General features: G+C 41.7%; 1 protein-coding gene across 1 annotated transcript; it reads left to right on the top strand.

Annotated features, from left to right (window-relative positions):
- The first annotated feature begins 558 nt into the window (after positions 1-558).
- Positions 559-14,561, top strand: LOC143817648 (interleukin-20-like). Its single transcript, XM_077299141.1, has 5 exons — positions 559-660; positions 2,603-2,665; positions 4,985-5,137; positions 5,852-5,926; positions 14,478-14,561. The coding sequence occupies exons 1-5, from the start codon at positions 559-561 to the stop codon at positions 14,559-14,561; spliced, it is 477 nt and encodes a 158-aa protein (XP_077155256.1).
- The last annotated feature ends 5,435 nt before the right edge of the window (positions 14,562-19,996 follow it).

Below are 19,996 nucleotides of genomic sequence, written 5' to 3' on the forward strand. Positions count from 1 at the left end.
ATAACTTGTGTTTTAATCATTCAGTCCTCTGATCTTTCTGGGATTTTTGGTCCTATCAGTGACTGACAGCTATATCTGTATGATTACTTATACATGGGAGCTCTCAGTCACTGATATGACCGCCCTCTGGGCCAAAAATCCCAGAAAGATCCGAGGATTAAATGACTAAAACACAAGTTATACTTAATCTTTTCCCACAAAACTGTATATCAATCTGCTCATCTCATCCTGCTCTAAAACATGCTTCCTGCAGACTGGACTGCATTTGCATGATGAAAGGTTCCCTTTAATATATAGTATATCAAATGTATTCGAGAAAATGTTTCTGCATACTTATATTTGTTACCAAGTATGATGATACTGCACCAATCTGTGAATAATTTGAATTAAGTAAATTTATAGCAGACTGTGCTTAATGCTAAATTACTGGACAATGTTACTGTCAAATATAGTAGAAACGTGACTTTGTCTATTCCTCTTTTATATATTATTTGATTAGGACTTGCTTGCATCATGCAATCTGCATATGTCCGTCTCTGTATCATCACGGTTGGAATAATGGCAATGGACATGGCATCTTTTGAAGATAAGAAGAGTTGTGCGATATCTCAAGATATGTTTGAATTAAAAAAATATTTTGAGGTTATTAAAGATATTTTGGTGAGTTGCATAGATTTTTGTTGGGATTTCTACTTTAAGATTCATATTTGAGTATATTTGTCATTTATTTATTTTGCTCTATTATATAGAGTCATTAATTATCACAGCGCCTTACATACATTATTATCACTGTCCTCATTGGGGCTCACAATCTAAATTCAATATTAGTAAGTTTTTTGCAGTATGAATGGAGTACCCAGAGGAAACCCATGAAAACATGGGGAGAACATACAAATTGTTTGCAGGTGTTGTCCTTGGTGGGATTTGTACCCAGGACCCCAGCATTGCAAGGAAACTATTTGATTAAAGACTTTTCTTCATTTATAAAAATTCACAGTAATTGTATACAATGTATCCACTTCCGGCACACAAAGACAACAATAGCCAATTTTTCAGAGATGCCAAAAATTTGGACTCTCTTTCTCGAGAACTTTCAGTGGCTATGACATATCATATGTCATATCCACTGAAAGTTCTCGAGAAAGAGAGTCCAAATTTTTGTATTGTATTTGCTTCTATATAAAGTGCCAAAAGTTTACGATTTGCATTTTTTTGCATTTCAGTAGCCAACACATCTTGGAGTCTGTGCTAAATATCTTCTCTTTCAACATGAAACCTATGGATAAACTGTGTACACAAACTGTCACACTCATGACAAATGTTAAAAGCAGAAAATGCCTAAACTCACTTGCATCACAGTAGGTATTGCATCATTGTGAACAAAAAAATTCCAGCACAAAACTAAATAAAATTTTGCTATATATTTCATGCAAAACGTTTCATTTATGTAAAAAAAAAAACCTAGCCATCGTTTACATATTCACAATCAGGTCACAATCAGTAGACACTTTTTTATCCTAATATTCAAGTCCATATGTCACATATGGACATATGCCCGCCGCTAATGTGAACGTTAGCAAAGAGAAGATATTTAGCACAGACTCCAAGATGTGTTGGCTACTGAAATGCAAAAAAATGCAAATCGTAAACTTTTGGCACTTTATATAGAAGCAAATACAGCAGAATTAATTGATTTTTTTGACACACGATTTGGTACTGGATTGTTATCACATATTATGAATTATTATCAGAAAAAGTCTACAAAAGAGTTGTTAAAATTCATTAAGGGAGTTGTCTTACCTTGAGGTACAAGTCTTGTGAATCTTCTCAGTGCGCTCCCTGCTCGCTGTGAAGATTCTCTGGTGCCAGAACCAGCAGCCGGCGATCATGTGACCGCAAGTATGTGATTTGCATACTTCTGGCCACAATCTGACTAGACGTGTCCAGCCTTGCTTAATACACTTGCACTGAGCGAGGATGCACACGTCTAGTCGGCACATGATGTTTGTAAATCGCATACTTGTGGTCACACGCCTGCCGCAATGTGCATGCTGTGAGGATTCATAAGTCTGTAGTCACATACAGTGACTGCATACTTGTACACCAAGGCTAGACAACCCCTTTGAGACAATATTAGCTTTTGCTCCATTCAGAGAAGCTCCCAAATTGATTTCTGAGTTTGATCCTTAACTTTTGATCAACCTTCTTTTGCAATTCTATGGGATGCCTGATTGGCAAACTTCCTAGATTATTCAATTTCAGATTAAATAAGTTTCACTGTGCATTTTATTAGTCTCAGAGAATACTCTTTTAAAGGACACTTTTAAAGTAGCTGGTGTTCTTATCCCAACAAAAATGAACTAATAGCATGGAGCTGGAATAGGCGGCAGTGCTGTTGTTGAGGCACAATCGGGCACCAACTCAAGTAGTGCTTAAACTTCCAGTGGAGTCCCCTAGCATTATATTTCAAATTATTTTGGAGACCCAAAGCACCATGAACATTATAGGTGCCCTAATACCCTTATACTAATACTTAGGAAAATACTTATGAAATACTAAATTGTGTTTTTGACATTTCAATTGTTGCTTTCATTTTCTGTAGCATGACAATGACAAAATCACAGATATAAACCTACTAAGCGGAAGAGCACTGAATGAAATACATGTAAGTAACAAGTCTTAGATATTTGTTTAAATGACCGATTTCAATAGCTTGCACGTAATTAAATGCCATAATCCAGATTCATTCAGTGCTGAATATTATTTTAAAAACGAATTCTTTGTAAATTTCTCTAAAATGTGTTTTTATGCGAAACACCTTTTTTGTGGATAAACATAAAGGGTAAATGTATCTGTATTGAAATATCTTGCCAACTTAACATCTTAATGACCAGAGGTATTTTTGTTTTTGCATTTTCATTTTCTGCCCCCCCCCCCCTTCTTCCCAGAGCCAAAACATTTTTTATTTTTTGGTCAAAATGACCATGTGAGGGCTTGTTTTTTTGTAAAACGAGTTGTACTTTTGAAGGATACCATTGGTTTTAACATATTGTGTACTGAAAAATGGGAAAGAAATCCCAAGTGCTGTGAAATTGCAAAAAAAGTGCAACCCCACAGTTATTTTTTTTACCATTTTCACTAAATGCTAAAACTGACCTGCCATTATGATTCTCCAGGTCATTACGATTTCATAGACACCAAACATGTCTAGGTTCTTTTTTATTTAAGTGGTAAAAAAATAATTCCAATTTTGTTAAAAAAAATTGCACATTTTCCAATACCTGTAGCGTCTCCATTTTTCGTGATCTCAGCTTGGGTGAGGACTTATTTTTTGCATACCAAGCTGATGTTTTTAATTATACCATTTTGGTGCAGATGCGATCTTTTTATAACCTGTTATTGCATTTTAATGCAATGTTGTGGCAACCACAAAAATTTAATTCTTGACTGTTTTCTCGTTATGCCATTTAACAGTCGGGTTAATTCTTTATTTATATTGACAGATCGGGCGATTCTGAAAGCCGCAATGCCAAATATGTGTATATTTGATATTTTTATTGTTTTATTTTGAATGGGGTAAAAGGGGGATGATTTGAACTTTCATATATTTTTTAATTTTTATATTTTTAAAACATTTTTTTTTTTTTGCATGCTTCAATATTCTCCATTGGAGACTAGAAGCTGCAGTTGCTCTGCTACATACAGGTGATGATCAGATCGCCTGTATGTAGCAGAAATGCTCACTTGCTGTATCATTCTGGCTATGGCAGTAATGCAGTAATGCAGTTCAACTTTCAAATATCATGTTTTCATATTTTAGAGCTACAGTGTGCTGTCTTATTTATTTGATTATACCAGGAAGGGGCCCAGTATGGAGGACATTGTTACAGAAAGGGGTTATGATGGGGTACATTATTACACAGAGGGGCCTAGGATGGAGGACAATAGTACATGGAGGTTGAACACATTTTTATAGGATTTAGAAAGCTACAAAAGCCCATACATCTGACGAACATGTAGATGGGGGCCCTGGTTCAAATGTTGCTCCGGGGCCCTTGGGACTCTAGTTATGCAACTGGCTGCCGGCATTCAGTCATAGAGTTGAGACAGGAGCGGATTAAGCAACTGCTCAGCATACAGTGAGATGTGGCTGTAAGCATTCCCTGGCACTTTCACAGCTCACTTTGCACAGATGTGTTGCAAAGAGAGCTGTCAAAGTGCCAGAGAATGCCAAAATTACTACTACCCTCACTATATACTGTGCAGTGACATGACTCTATGATTGAATACCGGCAGTTTCGAGGAGGTAGAAATGTCATTCTCTCCCAGTAGCCATGCTTTCATTAAGATGAGTTTTGTAATTTGAGGACATGACAGGTAACCTTTTCAATGTTATCCTGCCATAGACATTTATGGCATATCCATATTATACATTTCAGATACGAATTGTATGTGAATTTTTCTGTTTCTGTAACTTCAATAGGCTTCAGTAGAGAGAGCCACTCACAATGTTTTGGTCACACCTCATTTAGACATAGATCTTAAGAGGTCATAAAAGGTTGAGTTACCCAAGAACATTTACTTATAACTTATGCTATAAATGTCTATGGCTGGAAACCACTTTAATATCTTGATTTTACAATCTCTAATATAGCATCATGGTCTTCCACTAATATCTCTTCAAAAAGATATGATCCAATAGTTGCAATAAGCAACAGCTTCAAACAAAATTGTTGTGTAACGTAATTTTACCTGGGAAAAGACAACGCCTTCAAAAGCAAAATATTTTATGCAAAATGTAGCATATAAGAGCATATAAAAACAATGGAGCGATGTTGCCCAAAACTTACCAGACAGGTTTTCTTACATTTTGAACATTTTCTTTTGTGCATACACTAGTCTGCACTTGTGATTGATTATGCTTGAATTTGAAGTTCTTAAACTTTGCACTAATTTTCTTTTTTTTTTTGGTCTTTGCTTTTAGGTATTTGAAAAATGTTGCTTTCTCCTTAAAATTGGAACATTTTATGTGACCAACATTTTCCCTCAGCTTCAATTCAACATCAGCAAGAAACACAGAGAATTCAGCCATCTAGCCAATTCTATGCTTGGTTTGAAGATAGAACTCAAGCATTGTGTATGTATTTGCATTTATTTCCATCATTATTGGAAATTTAGGAAGATGATATTTCCTTTTAACGTTAACTTAGTAAAGTGTGGTCACAGGATTCAGGGTTGCTGCTTCAGGAGACCGGCGGCAGCTGGAGTGGGGCGATGCTGTGGTGCCTGGGACCTCAGAAGGTGTCAGTGTCGGTGAGCGGAGTACATTTTCCCTATGATGTTACTGCAGCGGGCTTCAGGAAAATGGCCGCCGGAGACAGCACATGTGCATATTGAGATCTTGGAAGACTAGATCTCCTCTCCTGAAATCTCAATCTACACATGAGCAGCCGGAGGCAGCCATTTTCCTGAAGATCATTGCAGTGCAATCCTAGGGACAGTGGACTCCGCTTACCGGCGCCGACACCCTCTGTGATCTCAGCCACCGCAACATCAAGTGCTCCTGCTGCCGCCTGTACCCTGAGGCAGCGAACCTGCCTACTGTAATCCTGCTACACTGCTGCCGTTCCCTGGCAATCTAATTTCGGATTTTGAAACACACCCCTATTTTCCTCCCAAATTTGGAAGAAAAAAGTGTATCTTATGATCTGAAAATTACAGTACTTATTTATACATACATTAAGCAGCTAATTTTTTAAAAATATCATAAATGCATTACTATCAAATGCAATGAATGCAGAATCTTAACAGGTTGTAGGTAGAATTATTGATGTTTTTCTTTCATTTATAGCATGCTACAATGAGGTGCCCATGTGGGGAGCAAGCCAAAATAATGATGGAAGAATTCAAGCATGACTATTACAAGGTATGTGATGTTTTGAAAACTTATATTTTCATAATACCCTAGTTCTTTTTTTCATTAACCTCGGTGTTAGGAAACATTACACTTGTTTTTGTTTTCTGTAAGGTTCTTCTGTGAAAGGTAATATGCTACTTATTACATAAGATTTTAAAACATTACAAAAAAATAGTGAGACAACTATCTAAAGTAAAATCTAACAGGCCAAGTGCAGCTCACAGTCTTCTGAGTACCCAACTAGGAGCCAAACAGGCATCCAAGAAACACATTTATGGCCAGATCTGTGACAAATAGGCAGAGGCAAAGATTGCTATATCCAGTCAGTTTATTTTAGAGCTTTAAGTAGAAGTGATATAGAAATTATAAAAGTACTGCATTACAAAGGCAAAATATGAGCATTTAGGGTTAGGACATTTGTTTAAACATGGATGCTTTGGTTTAACCCCTTTCCAACATCGGTCGTAATGGAACGCCGAAGTCAGACTCCCTCCCTTTGATTCCCTTTGTAGACTCCTGCGCTGAATTCACATCTTTTCGGCACATGTCAGCTGTTTTGAACAGATGACATGTGCCTCTAACAGCTGCGAGTGGAATCGCGATCCATTCGCGGTTTTAACCCCTTCATGACCCAGCCTATTTTGACCTTAATGACCTGGCCGTTTTTTGCAATTCTGACCAGTGTCCCTTTATGAGGTAATAACTCAGGAACGCTTCAACGGATCCTAGCGATTCTGAGATTGTTTTTTCGTGACATATTGGGCTTCATGTTAGTGGTAAATTTAGGTCGATAATTTCTGAATTTATTTGTGAAAAAAATGAAAATTTTGAAAATTTCGCAATTTTCACATTCTGAATTTTTATTCTGTTAAACCAGAGAGTTATGTGACACAAAATAGTTAATAAATAACATTTCCCACATGTCTACTTTACATCAGCACAATTTTGGAAACAACAGGTTTTTTTTTTGCTAGGAAGTTATAAGGGTTAAAATTTGACCAGTGATTTCTCATTTTTACAACAAAATTTACAAAACCATTTTTTTTAGGGACCACCTCACATTTGAAGTCAGTTTGAGGGTTCTATATGGCTGAAAATACCCAAAAGTGACACCATTCCAAAAACTGCACCCCTCAAGGTGCTCAAAACCACATTCAAGAAGTTTATTAACCCTTCAGGTGTTTCACAGCAGCAGAAGCAACATGGAAGAAAAAATGAACATTTAACTTTTTAGTCACAAAAATGATCTTTTAGCAACAATTTTTTTATTTTCCCAAGGGTAAAAGGAGAAACTGGACCACGAACGTTCTTGTCCAATTTGTCCTGAGTACGTTGATACCTAATATGTGGGGGTAAACCACTGTTTGGGCGCACGGCAGGGCTCGGAAGAGAAGGAGCGCCATTTGACTTTTTGAATGAAAAATTGGCTCCAATCTTTAGCGGACACCATGTCGCGTTTGGAGAGCCCCCGTGCGCCTAAACATTGGAGCTCCCCCACAAGTGACCCCATTTTGGAAACTAGACCCCCCAAGGAACTTATCTAGAAGCATAGTGAGCACTTTAAACCCCCAGGTGCTTCACAAATTGATCCGTAAAAATAAAAAAGTACTTTTTTTCACAAAAAAATTATTGTAGCCTCAATTTTTTCATTTTCACATGGGCAACAGGATAAGATGGATCCTAAAATTTGTTTGGCAATTTCTCCTGAGTACAACAGTACCTCACATGTGGGGGTAAACCACTGTTTGGGCACATGGTAAGGCTCGGAAGGGAAGGAGCGCCATTTGACTTTTTGAATGAAAAATTATCTCCATCGTTAGCGGACACCATGTCGCGTTTGGAAAGCCCCTGTGTGCCTAAACATTGGAGCTCCCCCACAAGTGAGCCCATTTTGGAAACTAGACCCCCCAAGGAACTTATCTAGAAGCATAGTGAGCACTTTAAACCCTCAGGTGCTTCACAAATTGATCCGTAAAAATGAAAAAAGTACTTTTTTTCCACACAAAATTTCTTTTAGCCTCAATTTTTTCATTTTCACATGGTCAACAGGATAAAATGTATCCTAAAATTTGTTGGGCAATTTCTCCTGAGTATGCAGATACCTCATATGTGGGGGTAAACCACTGTTTGGGTGCACGGCAAGGCTCGGAAGGGAAGGCGTGCCATTTGACTTTTTGAATGGAAAATTAGCTCCAATCGTTAGCGGACACCATGTCGCGTTTGGAGAGCCCCTGTGTGCCTAAACATTGGAGCTTCCCTACAAGTGACCCAATTTTGGAAACTAGACCCCCAAAGGAACTTATCTAGATGCATAGTGAGCACTTTAAACCCCCAGGTGCTTCACAGAAGTTTATACCGCAGAGCCGTGAAAATAAAAAATAATTTTTCTTTCCTCAAAAATGATTTTTAGCCCGGAATTTTTTATTTTCCCAAGGGTAACAGGAGAAATTGGACCCCAAATGTTGTTGTCCAGTTTGTCCTGAGTACGATGATACCTTATATGTTGGGGTAAACCACTGTTTGGGCGCACGGCAGGGCTCGGAAGGGAAGGCACGCCATTTGGCTATTTGAATGGAAAATTAGCTCCAATCATTAGCGGACACCATGTCGCATTTGGAGAGCCCCTGTGTGCCTAAACATTGGAGCTCCCCCACAAGTGACCCCATTTTGGAAACTAGACCTCCCAAGGACCTAATCTAGATGTGTGGTGAGCACTTTGAACCCCCAAGTGCTTCACAGAAGTTTATAACGCAGAGCCATGAAAATAAAAAATAATTTTTCTTTTCTCAAAAATGATTTTTTAGCCCACAATATTTTATTTTCCCAAGGGTAACAGGAGAAATTGGACCCCAAAAGTTGTTGTCCAGTTTCTCTTGAGTACGCTGATACCCCATATGGTGGGGAAACTACTGTTTGGGCACATGCCGGGGCTCGGAAGGGAAGTAGTGATGTTTTGGAATGCAGACTTTGATGGAATGGTCTGCGGGCATCATGTTACGTTTGCAGAGCCCCTGATGTGCCTAAACAGTAGAAACCCCCCACAAGTGACCCCATTTTGGAAACTAGACCCCCCAAAGAACTTATCTAGATGTGTAATGAGCACTTAGAACCCCCAAGTGCTTCATAGAAGTTTACAACGCAGAGCCGTGAAAATAAAAAATAATTTTTCATTCCTCAAAATTTATGTTTTAGCAAGCAATTTTTTATTTTTGCAAGAGTAACAGGAGAAATTGGACCCCAATATTTGTTATCCAGTTTGTCGTGAGTACGCTGGTACCCCATACGTGGGGGTAAACCACTGTTTGGGCACAAGTCGGGGCTCGGAAGGGAGGTAGTGACGTTTTGAAATGCAGGCTTTGATGGAGTGGTCTGCGGGCTTCACATTCCATTTGCAGAGCCCTTGATGTGCCTAAACAGTAGAAACCCCCCACAAGTGACCCCATTTTGGAAACTAGACCCCCCAAGGAACTTATCTAGATGTGTAGTGAGCACTTAGAACCCCCAAGTGCTTCATAGAAGTTTACAACGCAAAGCCGTGAACATAAAAAATCATTTTTCTTTCCTCAAAAATGATGTTTTAGCAAGCAATTTTTTATTTTCACAAGGGTAACAGGAGAATTTGGACCCCAACAGTTGTTGCCCAGTTTGTCCTGAGTACACTGATACCCCATATGTGGGGGTAAACCACTGTTTGGGCACAAGTCGGGGCTCGGAAGGGAGGTAGTGACGTTTTGAAATGCAGGCTTTGATGGAGTGGTCTGCGGGCGTCACATTCCATTTGCAGAGCCCCTGATGTGCCTAAACAGTAGAAATCACCCACAAGTGACCCCATTTGGAAACTAGACCCCCCAAGGAACTTATCTAGATGTGTAGTGAGCACTTAGAACCCCCAAGTGCTTCATAAAAGTTTACAACGCAAAGCCGTGAACATAAAAAATCATTTTTCTTTCCTCAAAAATGATGTTTTAGCAAGCAATTTTTTATTTTTACAAGGGTAACAGGAGAAATTGGACCCCAATAATTGTTGCCCAGTTTGTCCTGAGTATGCTGGTACCCCATATGTGGGGGTAAACCACTGTTTGGGCGCACGTCGGGGCTCGGAAGGGAGGGAGCACCATTTGACTTTTTGAACGCAAGATTGGCTGGAATCAATGGTGGCGCCATTGCGTTTTGAGACCCCTGATGTGCCTAAACAGTGGAAACCCCTCAATTCTAACTCCAACCCTAACCCCAACACACCCCTAACCACAACCCTAACCCTAATCCCAATCCTAACCCTAATCCCAACCCTAACCCTAACCTCAACCCTAACCACAACTTTAACCCCAACACACCCCTAACCCTAGCCATAACCCTAACCACAAGCCTATTCTTAACCCTATTTCCAACCCTAGCCTTAATTCCAACCCTAACTCTAATTCCAACCCTAAGGCTATGTGCCCACGTTGCGGATTCGTGTGAGATTTTTCCGCACCATTTTTGAAAAATCTGCAGGTAAAAGGCCTTACCACGGATTTCCAGTGTTTTTTATGCGGATTTCACCTGCGGATTCCTATTGAGGAACAGGTGTAAAAGGCTGCGAAATCCGCACAAAGAATTGACATGCTGCGGAAAATACAATGCAGCATTTCCGCGCTGTATTTTCCGCACCATGGGCACAGCGGATTTGGTTTTCCATAGGTTTACATGGTACTGTAAACATGATGGAACACTGCTACGAATCCGCAGCGGCCAATCCGCTGCGGATCCGCAGCCAAATCCGCACCGTGTGCACATAGCCTAATTCTAACGCTAACCCTATTTCTAACACTAACCCTAACCCTAACCCTACCCCTAACCCTACCCCTAACCTTAACCCTACCCCTAACCCTAACCCTAACCCTAGTTCTAACCCTAGTGGAAAAAAAAATATTTTCTTTATTTTATTATTGTCCCTACCTGTGGGGGTGATAAAGGGGGGGGTTCATTTACTATTTTTTTTCTTTTGATCACTGTGATAGGTTTTATCACACCGATCAAAATGTGCATGGAACGAATCTGCCGGCCGACAGATTCGGCGGGCGCACTGCGCATGCGCCCGCCATTTTGGAAGATGGCGGCGCCCAGGGAGAAGACGGACGGACTCCGGGAGGATCGGTAAGTATGAGGGGGCGGTGGGGGGGTGGATCGGAGCACGGGGGGGTGGATCGGAGCATGGGGGGAGCGGACAGGAGGACGGGGGAGCGGACAGGCGGACGGAGGGGAGTACGGGACAGAACGGAGGACTGGGGAGGCGATTGGTGGCGGTAAGGTGGGCAGATTAGGTTTTCCAGCCATGGCCGATGCTATTGCAGCATCGGCCATGGCTGGATTGCAATATTTCACCATTTTCATAGGTGAAATATTGCAAATTGCTCTGATTGGCTGTTGCACTTTCAACAGCCAATCAGAGCGATCGTAGCCATGTGGGGGCAAAGCCACCCCCCCTGGGCTGAAGTACCTCTCCCCCTGTCCCTGCAGATTGGGTGAAATTGGAGTTAACCCTTTCACCCGATCTGCAGGGATGCAATCATTCCATGATGCCACATAGGCGTCACAGGTCGGATTGGCACCGACTTTCATGACGCCTACGTGGCGTCATGGGTCGGGAAGGGGTTAACTACCGTATATACTCGAGTATAAGCCGAGATTTTCAGCCCATTTTTTTGGTCTGAAAGTGCCCCTCTCGGCTTATACTCGAGTCATGGTCGGCGGGTGAGGGGGAACAATGACTGGCACATACTCACCAGCTCCTGGCGCGGTCCCTGCATGTTCTGTGGTCTCTGGCGCCCGCAGCTCTTCCTCTGTTCAGCGGTCACTGGTACCGCTCATTAAAGTAATGAATATGGACTCCACTCCCATGGGGTGGAGCCGCATATTCATTACTGTAATGACCAGTACCAGTGACCGCTGAACAGAGGAAGAAGCTGCCGGCTCCCGGAGACCATCTGTCCGTGAGAAGCTGCCAGGGACCACGCCGGGAGCAGGTGACTATTTCATAGTCACCTTTCCCTGTCCCACCGCCGCTCCGTCTTCCGCGTCCTCTGCAGTGGCTGTTCAGGTCAGAGGGTGGAATGATGTATTAGTGTGTGCACCGCCCTCTACATTACATGTGGCACATTTTTATATGGAGCGTCTTATGGGGCCATAATGAACTGTATGGAGCATTACATGTGGCACATTTTTATATGGAGCATCTTATGGGGCCATATTGAACTGTATGGAGCATTATATGTGGCACATTGTTATATGTAGCACCTTTTGTGCCATAATGAACTGTATGGAGCCTTATATGTGGCACATTTTTATATGGAGCAACTTATGGGGCCATAATGAACTGTATGGAGCATTACATGTGGCACATTTTTATATGGAGCATCTTATGGGGCCATAATGAACTGTATGGAGCATTATATGAGGCACATTTTTATATGGAGCATCTTATGGGGCCATAATGAACTGTATGGAGCATTATATGTGTCACATTTTTTTATGGAGCATCTTATGGGGCCATAATGAACTGTATGGAGCACTATATGTGGCACATTTTAACACTTAACCTACTGATGTCTCAATCAATTTTACTTTTATTGGTATCTATTTTTATTTTTGAAATTTACCAGTAGCTGCTGCATTTCCTACCCTAGGCTTATACTTGAGTCAATAAGTTTTCCCAGTTTTTTGTGGCAAACTTTGGGGTCTCGGCTTATACTCGGGTCAGCTTATACTTGACTATATACGGTAGTTAAATGCTGCTGTCAATTTCTGACAGCGGCATTTAACATGCACTTCCGGCAAGCGCATCGGAAATCCCACCCATTGGTGACCCCGTCACGTGATTGCAGGTCACTTATGAGTCAGCACGACAACCAGAGGACTCCAGCAGTCCTCTATGGTTGTCACTGCCGGGTTGATATGAGGGCCGACCGATGGTCGGCACTCATGGCAAATGAGCACTTCTGCTAAACACAGGCAATCTGATCATCGCCTATATGTAGCAGAAGCGATCGGATTATGGCAGCTTTTAGTCTCCCATAGAGACTAATGAAGCATGTCAAAAGTAAAAAATAATGCTTTTAAAAAATGAAAAAAATGTAAAAGTTCAAATCATCCACTTTTCGCTCCATTCAAAATAGAACAATAAAAAAACAAACATACACATATTTGGTATCGCCGATTTCAGAATCGCCCAATCTGTCAATATAAAAAAATAATTAACCCGCTCATTAAACGTTGTAGTGAGAATAAAGTCAAAACGCTCGAATTACGTTTTTTTGGTTGCCGCAGCGTTGCATTGAAATGGGCAATAAAAAGATTGTATCTGCACCAAAATGGTATCAATAAAAACATCAGCTTGGATTTCCCAAAATAAGCCCTTACCAACCCTAGATCACAAAAAATGGAGACGCTACGATTATCGGAAAATGGCACAATTTTTTTTAACAAACTTTGACTTTTTTTTACCACTTAAATAAAAAAGGACCTATACATGTTTGGTGTCTATAAACTTGTAATGACCTGGGGACTCATAACGGCAGGTCAGACTTAGCATTTAGTGAACATGGTAAAAAAAACAGTGGGATTGCCCTTTTTTTGCAATTTCACCACACCTGGAATTTTTTTCCTGTTCTCGAGTACACAATATGGTAAAACCAATGATGTTGTTCAAAAATACAACTGCAAACAATAACATGTCCATTTTGACCAAAAAAATAAAAACGTTATGGCTCTGGGAAGAAGGGGAGCAAAAAATGAAAATACAAAACCAAAAATACCTCTGGTTGTTAAGAGGTTAAGCATGTTTACTGGTTTAACAGTAGTTTATTTGCTGGTTCTTTGGATTTAGAAATACTGCCTTATTACTATCAAAGCATTTTCTGGAATTATGATTGGATGACATGCTGGAATTGGCAATTTTGTGTTATTTCTTTGCTGGCCTTACTAATAGACCAATCCATTATCACTGTCAGTAGAGAAAAATGGCAAAGAATAGCTGAAACATGGCACCATTATGTTAGAACCATGACAGTCTGCTCTAAAAAAGAATATTTTGAACTTTTTTATAAAATATTATTTTTGAGGGTGAGGAATGGATAAGAGGTGTTAGATTAACAAGATTTGAAGATGACTAGAAATGAGTAGATCGATTTGCGCATCTCGGGTCCAGTGTCTAGGTCAGTGGTGCGTGACAGCTACATGGGAGGCCCGTTAATCTCTTACCTTCTCTCATTCATGGCCCAGCTTTTCCTTAATGCAATGTTATCTGTTCATCACATCACACAGATGATGACACGCTAGTCCCAACAAATCAGATGCTATGTTGGGGATGCTGAAAGGTAAGAGATTCACAGGTCTCCTATCCAGCTGCCAGCTACCACCGACCTTGATGATAGGCCATATTGTCATGAATGTATTGCTTATAATGATAACCTTTCCGCAAATGTTTTCATTGTTAAAACATTATAATTATATTTAGAAAAAAGTCTAAAAATGTATCAAGATTTACTTTTCTCTTGATTAATTGCAATTCCTCTTTTTACAGATGAAAACACAGGATGCTACCGTTAAAGCTATTGGAGAGCTGAATGTTCTGTTCCATTGGATAGAGAAGAACTTTAAAAACTAAAGCGCTAAGCTAAATATTTATTAAGGAATAATTCCATTCTTTATTTTTTAATTTGTTTATAGAATAGGAAATCATACAATTTTCAATCTTGCAAGTATTTAAGTTGAAACGTTAAAAAAAACCACATCCCTGATAAGTATGATTTGCTACCCTCTGAAAAACAAGAAAAATATTGGACAACCCTTTTAACTTATTACTGCCAATTAGATATAAGCAAAGTGATATTTATGTAGTATTTATTTATTTAAAACAAACTAATTTATTTAGTTATTTAAGTTGACAATAATTGATTATTGAATTAGTACAATTTGTTCTATTTATATAAAATTATTTTTTTATACTGTATTTATAAAGATTTATGCTATTGGCTTGAACTGAAATGGTATTGAAACTTAGATGAACGTTGCTAAATATTGTATGTTTATATTTTTTGTTGACTTTTTGTCTAATAAAAATGAATCTTTTTTAAAAGTAAAGATTTATCTATCAACTGTATTTCAACAAAACTGTCAATGGTCTTCAGTAGGGTTGAGCGAAACGGATCGTTCATTTTCATAAGTCGCCGACTTTTGGCAAAGTCGGCGTCTCATGAAACCCGACCCGATCCCTGTGTGGGGTCGGCCATGCGGTACGCGACTTTCGCGCCAAAGTCGTGTTTCAATGACGCTAAAAGCGCCATTTCTCAGCCAATGAAGGTGGACGCAGAGTGTGGACAGCGTGATGACATAGATCTCAGTCCCCACCATCTTAGAGAAGGGCATTGCAGTGATTAACTTGCTTTCTGCGGCGTCACAGGGGCTATAAAGGGGCGTTCCCGCCGACCGCCATCTTACTGCTGCTGATCTGAGCGTAGGGAGAAGTTGCTGCTGCTTCGTCAGAAGCAGGGATAGTGTTAGGCAGGGTACATTCAACCCCCAAACCGCTTGTGCTGTAGCGATTTCCACTGTCCAACACCACCTTTTGTTTCCAGGGACAGTGGAACTACATTTTTTTTTCCTCAGCGCTGTAGCTCATTGGGCTGCCCTAGAAGGCTCCCTGATAGCTGCGTTGCTGTGTGTGTACGCCGCTGTGCAAACCAACTGCTTTTTTCAAAGCACAAATCCTGTTGTTCCTTCCTTTCTGCACAGCTATCATGTTTGTTTGTCCACACTTTTGTGTGCAGCAGTCCTTTTTATAGCTGCCTGCCATACTTTTCTGAGATTACTGCAGGGAGATAAAGATTGGCAAGTTTGCCTCTGTGCCAGTGCTGTGTGTGGCATCTGTCTCTCATTGTGTGCCACAGAAAACCTAGTGTGTAATACTGGGCCTTTTTTTTTTTTTTTTATTCTCCCTGAAAAAAAAATAAAAAATAGTGGGAGATAAAGATTGGCAAGTCTGCCTCTGTGCCAGTGCTTTGTGTGGCATCTGTCTCTCATTGTGTGTCACAGAAAACCTAGTGTGTAATACTGGGCCATTTTTTTTTTTTTGGTAAATTCTCCCTGAAAAAAAATAAATAAATAAATAGTGGGAGATAAAGATTGGCAAGTCTGCCTCTGTGCCATTGCTGTGTGTGGCATCTGTCTCTCATAGTGTGCCACAGAAAACCAGTGTGTAATACTGGGCCATTTTTTTTTTTTCGTAAATTCTCCCTGAAAAAAAAAAAATAAATAGTGGGAGATAAAGATTGGCAAGTCTGCCTCTGTGCCATTGCTGTGTGTGGCATCTGTCTCTCATAGTGTGCCACAGAAAACCAGTGTGTAATACTGGGCCATTTTTTTTTTTTTTTGTAAATTCTCCCTGAAAAAAGTAAATAGTGGGAGATAAAGATTGGCAAGTCTGCCTCTGTGCCATTGCTATGTGTGGCATCTGTCTCTCATTGTGTGCCACAGAAAACCAGTGTGTAATACTGGGCCCTTTTTTTTTGTAAATTGTCCCTGAAAAAAAAAAAAATAGTGGGAGATAAAGATTGGCAAGTCTGCCTCTGTGCCATTGCTGTGTGTGGCATCTGTCTCTCATTGTGTGTCACAGAAAACCTAGTGTGTAATACTGGGCCATTTTTTTTTTTTTAATTCTCCCTGAAAAAAAAAAAATAGTGGGAGATAAAGATTGGCAAGTCTGCCTCTGTGCCATTGCTGTGTGTGGCATCTGTCTCTCATAGTGTGCCACAGAAAACCTAGTGTGTAATACTGGGCCATTTTTTATTTTTTTTTATTCTCCCTGAAAAAAAAAAAATAGTGGGAGATTAAGATTGGCATTTCTGCTTGAGTGCCGGTCGTGTGTGTGCCATCTGTCTCAAATTATTGGGGCACAGAAAACCTAGAGTGTAACATTGGGCCTGGTTTTCCTTTCAGTGTCAGCCACCTATAAAGGTGTATATAAATCCTACAGAAGTTTGAGATCACCTTATAAGTTGTTTTACAGTAACAAATACCGTTACTTTGGTTACGTTTTGCAAACAATGAGGAAGTCAGGTGGAAGAGGTCGTGGCCGTGGGCGGTCATTGTCAGCTGGTAATGATGGTAGTGGTGGTGGAGCATCAGGTGGTCGTGGTAAAAGCAGTACAGCACCTAAGTCTCGAGTTGTTGAGCCAGGTTCGTCATCTGGCTACACAAGGCCTCGAACGCTCCCTTTTCTGGGAGTAGGAAAACCGCTTTTAAAGCCGGAGCAGCAAGAACAATTTTTGGCTTTCCTTGCTGACTCAGCCTCTAGCTCTTTTGCCTCATCTTCTGAAAGTGCAAAATGTAAAAGCAGCGCGTCGTTAGTGGATGTTCACAGTCAGGGACAAGTCGCTTCCTTGTCTTCTTCACCCAGAACAAGAGAGAAGGATGCGTCAGGAGACACAACGGGTTACTCCATGGAGCTCTTTACACATACCGTTCCTGGGTTAGACAGTGAAACAGTTAACAGGCCATGCCCATTAGAAGTTGAATCGGACATGGAGTGCACTGATGCACAGCTACAGCCAGATTACTATGCTGTTCCTTTGACTCAGACCAGAACATTGCCCTTGCAGTGTACTGAGCCAGAATCAAACCCAGCTGAGACTATGGTGCCCCGTCACGAACGCTATACCACCGGCTTACACGGTGACACAGACGAAGTTGCACACGAGATAGAAGAGGAGGTCATAGATGACCCAGTTGTTGACCCCGATTGGCAGCCATTGGGGGGAACAGGGTGCAGGCGGCAGTAGTTATGAAGTGGAGGAGGAGGAGGAGCCGCAGCAGGCATCAACATCACAACAGGTTCCATCTGCCGGGCCCATATCTGGCCAAAAACGCGTGGCAAAACCAAAACCAGTTGGAGGACAGCGTGGCCATCCGGTTAAAGAAGCTCAGTCTGCAATGCCTGAAAAGGTATCCGATAGTAGAAAGAGTGCAGTCTGGCATTTTTTTAAACAACATCCAAATGATCAGCGCAAAGTCATCTGTCAAAAATGTTCAACTACCTTAAGCAGAGGTCAGAATCTTAAAAGTCTAAATACAAGTTGCATGCATAGACATTTAGCCACCATGCATTTGCAAGCCTGGACTAACTAACAAACGTGCTTAAAGGTTGCAGCACCCTCGGCCAATGAAGCTAGTCAGCAACGCTACATCCCTTCCCTCACTGTAAGCCCACCATTTACCGCAACACCTGCAGTATCTGTGCAGCTTTTGTCTCCAGGCCAAAGCAGTCAGGGAATCACCAGGTTCGTAGTAGGAAACACTGCATGTAGGGCACCGGCAAGAATACCATCTCCAACCCTCTCTCAGTCTGCCATGTCCACCGGCACCACCGCTAGTTCCACGATCTCCAGCTCTCCAGTCCAGCTCACCCTACATGAGACTCTTGTTAGGAAAAGGAAGTAATCATCCTCGCATCCACGTACAAAGGGTTTGAACGCCCACATTGCTAGACTAATCTCATTAGAGATGATGCCCTACCGGTTAGTTGAAAGCGAAGCTTTCAAAGCGCTGATGGACTACGCTGTACCACGCTACGAGCTACCCAGTCAACACTTCTTTTCTAGAAAAGCCATCCCAGCCCTCCAACAGCATGTTAAAGACTGCATCGTCCATGCACTCAGGCAGTCTGTGACTACAAAGGTGCACCTGACAACAGATGCATGGACCAGTAGGCATGGCCAGGGACGTTACATGTCCATCACGGCACACTGGGTGAATGTGGTGGATGCAGGGTCCACGGGGACAGCAATATTGGGACAGTTCTGCCTAGCCCACGGTCAAGGAAAGAGTTGGCTGTAGGCGTTCGCCCCCCCTCCTCCTCTTCCTCGTCCTCCTGCAGAAGCGAGAGCTTGTCCACAGACCGCAGTCGCACATCCACTCCATCCACAGCTGCCACTGTTGCACACCAGGTGTGCCATTATGGGACAGCTAGTGGCAAGCGTCAGCAGGCTGTATTGGCAATGAAGTGTTTGGGCGACAACAGACACACCGCGGAAGTTCTGTCCGAGTTCTTGCAGAAAGAAACTCAGTCATGGCTGGGCACTGTACATCTTGAGGCAGGCAAGGTAGTGAGTGATAACGGAAGGAATTTCATGGCTGCCATAGCCCTTTCCCAACTGAAACACATTCCTTGCCTGGCTCACACCTTAAACCTGGTGGTGCAGTGCTTCCTGAAAAGTTATCCGGGGTTACCCGACGTGCTCCTCAAAGTGCGCAGACTTTGCTCGCATATCCGCCGTTCACCCGTACACTCCAGCCGTATGCAGAACTATCAGCGGTCTTTGAACCTTCCCCAGCATCGCCTAATCATCGACGTTGCAACAAGATGGAACTCCACACTGCACATGCTTCAGAGAGTGTGCGAACAGAGGCGTGCTGTTATGTATTTGTGGGAGGATACACGGGCAGGCAGTTGGATGGCAGACATGGAGTTGTCAGGTGTGCAGTGGTCGAAGCTACAAGACCTGTGTCAAGTCCTTCAGTGTTTTGAGGAATGCACACGGCTGGTTAGTGCAGACAACGCCATAATAAGCATGAGCATCCCCCTAATGCGTCTGCTGATGCAAAGTTTGACGCACATAAAGGAGCAGGCGTCTGCAGCCGAGGAAGAGGAAAGCCTTGATGACAGTCAGCCATTGTCTGGTCAGGGCCGTGTAGAGGACGCGGTAGTGGGCGAAGAGGATGAGGAGGACGAGGAGGATGATGGGGATGAGTACTTTTTTAATGAGGAAGCTTCTCCTGGGCCAACAGAAATTAGTGGCGTTGCAAGGCCGGGTTCTGGTTTTTTAAGGGAGACAAGTAACGTAGATTTGCGGATTATGCCTTACGTATCCTCAAAAGGGACCCACGCATTATTAAAATGATGACCGATGACGATTACTGGTTGGCCTGCATCCTTGACCCTCACTATAAAGGCAAATTGCCAAATATTATGCCACATGAGAACCTCGAACAAATATTAGCAACCAAACAAGCAACTCTTGTAGACCGTTTGATTCAGGCATTCCC

The sequence above is a fragment of the Ranitomeya variabilis genome, chromosome 3 (genome assembly GCF_051348905.1).
Source record: "Ranitomeya variabilis isolate aRanVar5 chromosome 3, aRanVar5.hap1, whole genome shotgun sequence".
NCBI lineage: Eukaryota > Metazoa > Chordata > Amphibia > Anura > Dendrobatidae > Ranitomeya > Ranitomeya variabilis.

What these genes read in the sequence shown, in the direction of transcription:
- LOC143817648 (XM_077299141.1), top strand. Translation starts at nt 559, where the DNA reads ATGGCAATGGACATGGCATCTTTTGAAGATAAGAAGAGTTGTGCGATA. An exon ending in GAGCACTGAATGAAATACAT is followed by an intron (nt 2,666 to 4,984) that starts GTAAGTAACAAG and finishes CTTTGCTTTTAG; the next exon opens with GTATTTGAAAAATGTTGCTT. An exon ending in TCAAGCATGACTATTACAAG is followed by an intron (nt 5,927 to 14,477) that starts GTATGTGATGTT and finishes CTCTTTTTACAG; the next exon opens with ATGAAAACACAGGATGCTAC.